General features: G+C 50.4%; 1 protein-coding gene across 2 annotated transcripts in view; it reads left to right on the top strand.

Annotated features, from left to right (window-relative positions):
- Positions 1 to 527: 527 nt before the first annotated feature.
- Positions 528 to 11183, top strand: part of SUSD3 (sushi domain containing 3) — a 35124-nt gene continuing 24468 nt past the window's right edge. Inside the window, exon 1 of one of the 2 annotated variants that reach the window (XM_075052734.1) lies at positions 528 to 700. In XM_075052734.1, coding sequence (XP_074908835.1) covers positions 616 to 700 — 85 coding nt within the window. In that variant the 5' untranslated portion in view covers positions 528 to 615. Of the gene's footprint in view, positions 701 to 2077; positions 2936 to 11183 lie in introns of those variants that run through there. The other variant, XM_075052732.1, reaches the window with a different exon arrangement.

Here is an 11183-nt window from a genome sequence, read left to right as displayed (position 1 = left end):
CTGGGATGAGAACCCCGGACCCGTGAGACCAGCCCGCCCCACCGGCGGCTCTCCGGCTGCCAGCGGCAGGCGGGGCGGGCGGGGGGGGGACGGGCAGGCAGCGGGGGGGCAGCGGGCAGGGCAGGCAGCGGGGACGGGGACGGGGACGGCGGGGCGGGCAGCGGCGGGGGGGCAGGCAGCCCCCTGCCCGGCGCCGCGGGGCGGTGCCGCATCCCCGCCAGGCCGCGCCGGGGCCGGGCCGTGCGGCTCGGAGAGGACGGGCCGAGCCGCGGGTGCCGGTGGGGGGCAGCCCCCGGGGGGGGCGTTGTGGCAGCAGGGCGCCGCCCGGTGCCCCGCGGCCGCAGCGGGCCGGGGAGCGGCTTCGGCGGCGCCCCGGCTCCCGCCAGCCCCGAGCAGCGGCCGCCTGCCGCCTTCCTCCTCCGCCTCCCGCCCCTGCTCCGCGGGGGCCGGCGGAGGGGCCGCGGGGCGGGCGTCCCGCGGGACGGCGGTGTGTGCGTGTCGTGTCCCGGCCCGGCCCCGGCGGCGGAGGGCGGGCGGAGGCGGGCGCGGGCTGCACCTGCCGGGGAGGCGCGGGGCGGCGCGGCCGGGCTCGGCGCGGCCGGGCTCGGCGGAGCCATGCCGGCAGCCACGGCGCCGGAGCTGGACGCGCCGCGGACCGCCGCGCCCGGGCGGGACGGCGGCGGCCCCCACGGATACACAGGTACGAGCGCGGCCCCGGCTCCGCGGCGTCCCGCGGCGTTGCTCGCACAAGTTCCCCCCTGCGCCTCGCCGGGAGGGGGGGGGATGCCAGCGGGGGCAGCGCCGGACCCCGGGCAGGGTGCGGGACCCCCGCCCCCCCGCGTAGGGATGCGGGATACCCGGAGCATAGATGTCGCGGCCCGGGTTGCGTTACCCCCCCCCCTCATCTCCAGGCAGGGCACCCTCCCCGTCACCCCTCTGTGCCGGCTCCGGGGCCGGTCCCTGCGGCCGCAGAGGGCGGGGGGGGGGGGGGAGGCATCTCGCCCTCACCCTCAAGTTCTCGGGGGCACGACGACGCCGCGGGGCGACCGTCCCACAGCCGCCCCCGGCACGGGAGGGGGCTTGGCGGGGTCTCGGCGGCCCCGAAACGGCTCCGCCGGGGCTGCGTTCCGGGCGGCGAGCGGGGAACGACGGCTCCTGCGGGGAGAGGCTGCGGTGCCGGCCCCGGGGGTGCGGGGTCAGGCAGGCCGAGGGCCGCCCCGGGCACCCCCGGGGACGGGTGTCCGAGCAGGGCTTCCTACAGCGGCCCCCAGCGCAGAGCCACCCCGGCGGTCACCCCGGCTGCCTCCCGAGGTGGCTGCTGGAGCCCCAGGAGCGACTGAGGGAAGAGCCCCGCCTGGGGTGTCCTGCGCCGGAGGGCCTGGCCGGGCGGCAGCTCGCTGCCCGGGCCTCGGCGGGGCTTTAACCGCTCTGAAGTGGGAAGCACTGGGCTTCGTGTATGGGAGCGGGGAGTCGGCTCGGTTGGGGGAACGCGGGGTGCTGCGGGGCGGGCGGCTGTGAGGGCCGGGCAAAGGGGAAGCCGAGGGTACTCCTCGGGGGGAAGGGACAGCACGCATCTTCTCGCAGCCTGTCGGAAGCTGCTGGTCCTCCAGGAGGCTTCTTCTCCGGGCAGATGTCAATTGCCTGGGTGGAAAACGAAGCTGTCCGTGTCCTGATGGAATAGGCTAACACACTGAGGAGTGGGACGAGAAACCAGTCAAAGCTTTTTTGCTTCCTTTTCTCTCTCTTCCCCCTCAGTTTTGTTCCTCAGTTTGATCGCGTAGGTCATAGCACCCTTTGCAAACCTCTTTGAGTGGAGTGACCCCGCTTAGCGGGACGATAACGGGCGTCCGGCCCTGGCCCGGGTGGGCCGTGCCCACCGCGGGGGCTGGAGCCCCTGCGGGCGCCTGGGGCCGGGCCGGCGAGCTCGGAAGCCTGGGGGAGGGGGAGGCGGAGGGAAGGAGCCCGCGGGAGCGGGGCTGGAGCTGCGCACCCAGGGGCCTCCCTGCCGCGCTGCGGGTCGCAGGGCAGGCAGGGCTCTTCCCTGGCTCCGGGGCGAGCAGAGCCGAGCACTCCCGAAATTCAGGGACCTCCCTCGCAGCCTTGTCCCCACGTATCCCCGCGATTTCATTTGCTCGCGCGGTTCCAACAGACTTTATCAATGACCTGATTTTGTTTGGGCTGATAGAAATGAGCAAACGTGTTTGGGGCTAACAGGGTAGCAATGCTTTAAATTGCATCTGCTGAATGTGCTTAACTGTGCATTTAACTTGAATTTAATAGAGCAGTTCATTTCAAAAATGTGAAACAAGTTCTGGGAAACCCACTTAGAGAATTAACGCAAACACAAGTGTAGACCCTGTTGCTGTGGTTTGATGCTAATGTTACTAATTATTGACTTTTTTCTTTTGTAAAATCAAGTATATTTGGCTGCTTTTATTTGTTGTGTTAAATTGTCTTCTGGGGCTGGGTTCGCCCACAATTAAGGTGAGGTTTGGAAGTGGCCCGTCCCGTGTTGGACTCAGCCTTTCTGTTCCTGCCTAGGCTAATCTTGCCCTATGTAGATCTGTGGCAAAACTCCCAGAAATGTGGGATCCACCAAAAAAACTTGGCACTCGGACTAGAAATCCACCCTCAGTTAATCCCTCAGGTATCTACAAACCTGACTTCTCTCAGCCATGTCTCCAACCAGAACAGCAAACACCATTTTTTCCAAACCAACTACACCAAAACCATGGAGCAGGAGTTCTCAGTAAGGTGCTGAAGTGGGGTAAAAAGGGACTCTGCAGGATCAGAGCATGGCTGTGTCTGCACGTAGCTGCTCCATCTGTTGTAGGACCAGCAGAGATGCTCGCGGCACACGGAGCTTTGCCGGACCTTTGCTGGGTGTCCTGCTCCCTCGTCCCCTCTCCTGTCGTTGCCCTGCTACTTTATGGAGGTTTGTCTTGGCCTTCACCATCTGTGCAGATTTCACCTTTGTTGAATATCCATTTGTTACTATGAATGTATTGAGTTAGGTGGATGTGTTGCTGTTAAATCTGAGTGGCTTAGATATAGCTAAAATTATGACTACTTGTTGTATAATATTAAATTAAACTCTTGTTCGGGATGCTTAATTTAAATGCGACTGCGTTATTTATGCAGCAGTATTTGCTGGAGAAGTGACCTCTGGAGAAAGCTGATGACAACTGTTTTACAGTATCTTTCATTGTATCATGTTATTATTGGTGATCATTTTTCATGCTGCTTTGATTGAGTGCCCCTCTTGTAAAATTTCAGGCCATGAGCAATAGGGTGATAATAAAGATTTGCATGAACAAACTCCCTCACACATTCGTTTTGCAGAGGATGAAAAAAAATGTGGCAAGATTTCCATTTGAATTAACGTGTGAATGAGAGAGAAGTTAAAGGAAATTCCTTACTGCAGCCTGATGCCTGTAACACTTAGAGGGTCTTACAGCTTCCTGAAATGCAGCTGTGAAATTCAAACACCCTCTGCTTTTCCTGGTCTTGCCTACTTTTTGAGGACTGTTTTCTCCCTCTGACAGTCTCACCTTGAGCAGGGAGAATGATACCACCCTGTGCTTGAGGAGGTTCAGCAGTGCACTTGCAAAAGGAGCTGTGGCAGCCTGACTTACAGCTTGGGAAGGTCAGCGTGTTGCTTATATATTCCGTGAATCAGAAGGGCAAATGTGCAGAGCGGGAGCGTGGGGTGGGGGAAGACTGCAGCGCATGTCTTGAAGCTGAGAAGAAGCCTTCTTCAATTCAGCCTCTTACATTTTCAAATGATACAGATGCTTTTATGTGTTCCGTATCGTACTGTGGTTGTTTTGCTGTCACAGCAGCATTACAGTATTATTGCCTTTCTGCAGTAGTTTACTATGGACAGATACTCATCGACCATCTCTTGCCAGGCTCATTATATTAGCCAGAAAAGCCTCTGAAGTACTCATGTCACTGGTGACCCGCATGCTTTCCTGCCCTCTGGAAATTGCCATGAAGCGGGGTGCTGTCATCAGCCCAGCTGCTGCATTGTCACTTTGTTGTTGCCTCTAAAGCTGCTCAAATTATATTAGGGCCTCTTTGGGTGAAATAGGAAAAAGAGGAAGGAGTATCAAAGGTGTATCATTATTTTTAGTCTCCATGTTGCTGAAGCTGGGGGCTCTGGCCCTCTGTTTTTCCAGGGTAGTACCTTGGGTTTTGCTGTGATTCCTCTCTCATTCCTCAATGCAATCCTGTAGCTCTTTCAGACCAGGGCCACACGTACTTCTGTAAACATATAGATGCATCTACGAACACGTCAGTGCAGCCACAGACAAAGGGAATGTGGGAAAGAAATACAGGACGCGACAGAAACAATTGTTATGCCGGGTTATAATTAGTAGGTCTCTTGCCGCTGGGTTGTTGTCTGTGGTTGTTGTTCTGCTTCGTCACTCTGCCCTCCCAAACTAGGGAAGAAAAGAGACCGCCTAAGGTAAGGTGGAACGTGCTGCAGGACGCTGTGAATGCTACCTCCAGACCAAGTCATGGAAGAAATTATCTAGCAGACACCATTTAAAAGAAGAGACATGATGTCTAGCTCAGGACAGAGACAAGCTGCTGTTTGCTGGAGGATGGAAAAGGTATCCCCATGCATTTGCTCGGTTATACTCTGGATGACTGGTAGTGGCTATGGTGGGATGTAGGTACCAGGCTGGATGTATCTTTGGCATGACTCGAGGTGTTCGTTCTTCTGTTATGAGCCACTTTTTTTCCTGAAGTGAGTTTCCTTGTCAGTGCAGAAACTGTGAAATCATGTCACTGAGAACTTACAGTTGCTCTTCCAGGAAAGCAAAAGCAAAGTTGTTCTTCAAAGCTAAGAGCACTGCTGCTCTGCAGAAGGGCTGCAAAGAGGTTTCTCGCCCTGTTCCTGCAATCCTGAGATGCAGCTCAGTTTTTAGACTGGGGAAGAAAACACAGATCCCGAATTTCCATTTCCACAGGGCAGAAAGTGACACAACTTGGAAGATATGGGCTTGTTATTTCTTCAGGGTTATTTCTCTTTCCTTTTTCTCCCTTGAGATCGAAGTGAAACCTTTTATTAAGTAAGGTGAAAGAAGTGACAGTTGCAGAATTTCAGCTAATTGGTTTTATCTCCTGTACTGCAAGGTGCTAATCTTAGTGGTTAGGCATTTGCACCAGGCATTGTTACTGTTTTGAGGGAATGATTTTTGTGCTTGTCATAAAAACTCTAGAACGGTACAAAATAGAAAAGGGAAAGAGTTATTAGGTCTTCTGGCACAGTCCTCCACGGTGCAAGATTGTTCCCTGCGGTATTATCCGATACTTGGTCCTAGCCACTCTTAAATTACCTGGGTTATAGAGATTAATTTTGTCTAGACTTCTGAATTTTAGCTAGGGACTTAAGTGAGCTGAATGTTTTGGACCCAAAACATTGGTATTTCAAAAATCAGAAGTCAGCCTCAAAACATGGAAACAAACCCACCCAAATGACAACAGATAACCCAGCACTTTCCGGGTTAGTTGTGACCAGAAATGTGGTCCATTTTAAAGGACCAAAATGCTGCCGGTTTGGTTGTTCTCACCATGGCAGAGCCGGGAGGTCTTTGGACCTTTCCCATGAGAAAGTGGAGCCTCCCAACGCACATCTCCAACTCTACAACAAAGAGAATTTTAAACGTGCTGAAATTAGCACTACTTAGCTTATTTAGTCAACGATTGCCACTGACTTTTTATGTGCCTGGCACTACACGGTCTTGCCTTCAATAATTTGACAGGGACAAGCCAACATGTAGGACAGGTGCTAGTTTTCATTTAAGCACTTCATTGACATGCTGTCTTTCAAATGCAGTTGCAGATAAGCAAGCATGTTATTCTGAGGAGCAGTTTTGACTAGCTCAGTGGATCAAAAGATTGACAGAGAGATGATTTTGCAGTCTTGGTGGAAGTCTGCCTCCCTTGCGTTTTGTTTTGTTTTAAGATGACAGTGAGAAATGCAGAAGTTGCAGAATGAGCAACCACTCACCAAAATAAATCAATTCCTGTATCTGTTGAGGGTCTCGGAGATGGGGTTGAGCTGGTGCCTGGTTTACGTACAAGCTTTTGCGAGCAGAGCCGAGCTGGTGTGGCAGCTGCAGAGATGCTGGCCCAAGAACCCCCAGGCTCGGGGAGGCAGCGCTCACAGCTGTGTCGGTGTGAACTGGAGCAGCAGCGGCTGGTAGAAACACTCGTAGGGCAAGAGGATGGGTTAACTGCTTGCTTCTCCTCTAACGGAGTTGGAAGGGATTATTAAGTTATTATTTCTGGGGTGACTGCTCACATGTACAAGTCTCCTAAGCAGAGGGTCTTTGATTGGGAATGATTCTGAGGAGGGGTGAAAATGGGGCAGAAGCCGTGTTAGGTGAAGGGAGGAGATGGTGTACAAAAACCTGAGCGCATGCGTGGGTTGGGAAACAGTGTTTGGGAAGACGTTTTGGGCTGGGGTGGCTGAAGGAGGTGCAAGGGGTGAGTTTTGGTGTTTGATCCCTCCTGTTCAGGAGAGCAGAAATTGGTGCCTTCATGTAAAAGAACAGAATTCTACCCAGGAGAGCTGCTGCTCACAACTGCATTAATCTCCAAGGCTATGACCTTTGCTAGTTGGTTGAGTCAAAAGAGGCATCTGGACTGGACACCCAGGTTTTGCCTTGCTCTAAGAAGAGGTGCCCCGCAAAGCTAGGGGTAGTTTTGCATAGCCAAGAGAGAGCGCTGGTGTTTGGCCCGTTATCGTTAATAGATACAAAACTATAGATTGGGACTAAGTTTTTACTCATTTTAAATATGAATCAGGGACTATCCTTGCCCCATATTCTGGCTGTCCAAAAGCTGCCAGTGATTTAGCTGGATTATCTGATGCGGATCTTAGTTTCTTAGACATGTGCAGTACAAAAAGGGAAGGGCATGGGGCTGGTGTCCTTTCAGCTACTCGCTTAAGCTACTTGTCATTCTGCGTGTAACTCCCCTGCAATCATTGACTTTTTTAACAGGAAAAAGTAAACACAATGGACTGGTTCCCTGTCCTTATACTGGCATCCCCGTCAATCTTCACGCCATCTTTTACTAATTCCTATGGCCAGGGAGGCCAAAAGCAGATGTGCTTATTGACTCGTACTGCTAATCATTGCCGTGCTTGAATCGTTTCTGGCAGGATGCTGTGTGACTTTCACATGTTGCAGTTGCAGGTTGCTTTTGTGTCCGCTCCTGGCTGCATACCCCTCTGCCGTCATGGGTGAAGCCCAGGAACAGGAAAGCCAAACCCAGCAGCAAAAAAAAAAAAAAAAAAAAAAGAGAGAGAAGAAAAATAAAAAGTGATAAAACCACGGAGAAGGTTTTTAAATCTGGCTGTTCATTTCTCAGTCCATGAATGATTTCTATCACCATAATAAATTGCATGCTATTGCTAACTCTTTCAGACTGGTGTCTAAAAAAATCAATTATTCACAGAAATTCTTGCTGACAGTTACAAATGCTGGGTCACAGCTCTGTGGCATGCGTTTAGCAGCTTAACACAGCAAACCAAGTACAGGAACAGCTTCAGTTTGCTGTTGGGAAGCAAAAAGGACTTGCAGAAGCCAAAACAGGCCAGCCAGGGGGAGCAAATGCAGGCCACATCTCTAGCACTCAGGTTGGTTTTGCTTAACAGGGTGGTTGGAAATTCCCCTAGAAAACTAACAAACCTATATTCAATAGTCCCGTTTTAAAACAGGAAAGTAGTTTCAAAGAGAAAAGGTTGAAAAGTTTCTATATTCTTTACAAATAAGTGTTTTGTGCAAATGCAATTCCTACATTTGGGGGCTTTTTGGATAAAAATGAGCGTGTAACCATCAAGTAGCAAGCATTTCTGGCCCACTTGAAATTTCACGGTGGGGGTGAATTTTCAAATGCCTGAGGTGGTTTTTGGCCAGCTCTGGACCCTTCCAGAGCATTTTTCAGTCAAGGTAGTGTCGGTGCAGTGCTCACCCCATGTCCCCACCACCGGCAGGGATTTCTACCATCCACAGAGGTTGTGCCCAGTCTGGCAAACGTCACGTAGAAGCAAGAGGCCACCGGCTGCATCATCGGGGGACATCTGCTCTTATCATTGATGTTCATTACCCCGAGCATGTTTGCACTCTGCTGCGCACAAACCAGACCCAACAGTTGCTGCAGGCAGATAACCCGGAGCCGTCACTGTGCAGGGGCCAAACACAGAGCCGGGCCAAGCTCCATTCCTCCGTAGTGCCCGGCTTAGTGGTGAGGAGTGGGAGCACGTCGGGGTACGGGCGGTGGACGCGCAGGGATGGTGCCCGCTGTTCCGGGGGACGTTGCAGGAGAGCTCCCCGACTGGGGGCTCTGCGGGGGCACGAGCAGCAGCCGCTGCCCTGTCGAACTGTCTGGTAGAGCATCCTTCATCCCTCCGCCATCCGTGGCTCCTAACAGACACGTGCTTTCCCTGTGAAAATAGGTGTGAGGTTTTCTTTTGGCTTCTCCAGTGGCTAGCTTTTCTGTGAAGCACTGGATTTCTACCTTGTCTATTGCAAATTAAATGGACTATTGAAAACCATGTTAAAAGCCGGAGATGTCTGATGTTGCTAGGGCATCATAGTCAGACTCATTTTTCCATCAGATGTGTTCAGATAATAATCTTCTATCCTTTTCCCTTTAATTCCTGAGATTCTTAGCTAAGTTCTGCCCAGCTCTCCTGCTCGTTGCTGCAGCCCACTGGGACTCACCAGAAGCACCAGTGATTTATATATGGAATCTGTAGATCCAGAGCTTAATGGACATCATTGCTGCTGGTTTCTCTCTATTTTAGTTTCCTCATCTGCAAGAAGCAATACAATCTGAATCTTACTCAGTTTACCAAAGATGTATTAAAATGTTTAATTTTGGCAACAAAACTTCGATAATTATCAAGGGAAGCCAGAAAATGTTGCATTTGTTACTAGCTGGCTTCCAGGTTAAGTATAAATTTGATCCACTTAGGTGTTAAAAAACCCTGTCTGCTCTGCAGGGAAAAAGCCAAAGGGTTTTGCAGAGGTCCTTAGAAGTGCTAGGCCATTTTGTAGGTGAAAAGCCCCAGAGCTGAAGCTTTTCTGACAGCGAGCCCTTCTTGGGCCCATTGATCGGATGAGTGCTGATAAGGTATTTGTATTAGAACTGGCCGAACAAGGAGGTTTTGACATTTTTCTTCTTCCTGTGTTTTAAAGGGAACAAAAGCAAGAGAGTGGATTGTGTCAGAGCATCCCCTTTCAGACAAAAGGGTCAGGTTTTCCAATTCAAGTTCCTACAAGCAAGTGCCCACAGCCTTCTCCAGACCCCAGAAATGCCCATCATCATCTCTGTGTGAAGACAGAGTGCTGAAATAGTTTTGCTCTTGTAAGCAGTTGTTGGTTCTTTCTCACGTCAGGCTCCCATACAAGCACGGAGAAGGGCTCGCCAAAGACAGGCTGCTAGTAAAACTTGTCTCTTTTTCTCTTGGTACCTGATCCATGTTAGCAAGGTGCTAAATATTGAGTTTGATGCCGAAATCTGAATTTCCCCAAATCACTGGCCGTCTGTAGCAGGTTTGTTTAACTTGTATTTTGTTTGCGGTGATTGTTTTCTTGCAGTTATTGTGGTGATGAAAAATGCTTTGAGCATTGGTCCAAGATAATCTTTTATCTCAGCTATGGACAAGGGAAAATTTTAACATTTCTGGTCATCATAGTTTCCATTGGAAAAGATACGGGGTCTGGTTAATGGAGCCCATGTATCACTTTGCACCATCTGCAGAAATGTTACAGTCGGCTGCACAGGTTTAACGAATGAGAGGATATTCATGAGCACTGGGGAAAAATAATGGTGAAAGTTGAAAATACAAACCTACAGACTTCACTGGTCTGCTGTTTCATGAAGGAGACTTCCACCAGCAAGGATGTGCCTCTCAAAACCGGGCTGAGGACAGAGGGACCTGATGGCGGAGTGAAGGTGTGGGGGTGCTCCTAGTCTTTGTTTTTCCCTGGAGAGGAGGAAAATGATATAGAAACAGATTCCTGACCTGCAAATTTCAAATTCAGAGTTGAGCTGATAGATTCATTTGTCTTGCTTCATGTTTCTGACATCCCTGATTCTGCTTGGCTTTCCCTAAAGATGGGGTGACAGATCCTGGGGTAACAATCACATCTTGCTTTGGATTTGAACCTCTCTGGAGACTGCGGATGTAGAGGTGCATGGAGGAGGCTGAGGACCATCTGTAGAAGACTGTGGTGTTGTGTAACCAGTTACTTCTGTCCTCCTTCTTGTAAATACCAATGCTTATTATGCAAGAAGCAGTGCTAACAGACTTTGCAGGCAAGCAGAACAAGGGCTGGATCCCTCACTGCCTGTTGGGGATGGCGTGCTGGGACTCAGCTCTCTGGAGCAGTGGATTTTGGTTGCACCCCAGGGAGATCACCTGCCCATTGGGTCTGTCTGCTCCAGGACATTTGATACATTCAAGGTCTCCAGGTGAAAAGCTCATTTCAAGTTATTCCTCTTAATTTTAGTCTTTTTAGGATCTTTGTTTTAGAAACTAGGCCACAAACTCTGCATTGTGCAGTATGTAATTTATTTATTATCTGCTTTAGAATGACAAAGAGAGGGGACCATCAGCAATATTGGCTCCATTCACTAAACAATCAGTCACAAAAGTAACTGTTGGCATCACTTCCATGAGTAATTTTTAATTTGTAACAGTTTGAATTAAGGCATAATTCTAGTGTGCTCCATAGTGGAGATATAGAGAGAGAGACAGATAGATGTAGATATAAAATTACTTTTTTTTTCTTAATATGGAAGTAATGGTGAAGAGAGAAATAGATAAGCACTTCTAAATTGCTTTAGGTTTAACAGATCCTTCCTGTTCTCAAAGGTTGCACTATTATTAACTTTTCAGAAGTGTCATAACCTATTTTTTCAATTCTGTTTGTAAACAGACTAATAAAGCACAGAAAACCCATCTGTTCTTGCTTTAGTGGGAACTTCATAAAATACCTCATTTTTCAGTTAGTTCTTATTTCCCATTTAATTGTTCCCATAAGAAGAGAAATACTCAGTATTGCCCTCCTTACTAGATATAAAAGTAAAATCTACAGATGAGAGTAACCTGACTTTGATGTAAATTGGCAAAAAAATCAATCATGGAGGTGGCA

This window comes from Buteo buteo, chromosome 21, assembly GCF_964188355.1.
Source record: "Buteo buteo chromosome 21, bButBut1.hap1.1, whole genome shotgun sequence".
Classification (NCBI taxonomy): domain Eukaryota; kingdom Metazoa; phylum Chordata; class Aves; order Accipitriformes; family Accipitridae; genus Buteo; species Buteo buteo.
The sequence above is the reverse complement of the archived record's forward strand: the minus strand, read 5'-3'. Positions and strand labels throughout refer to the sequence as shown.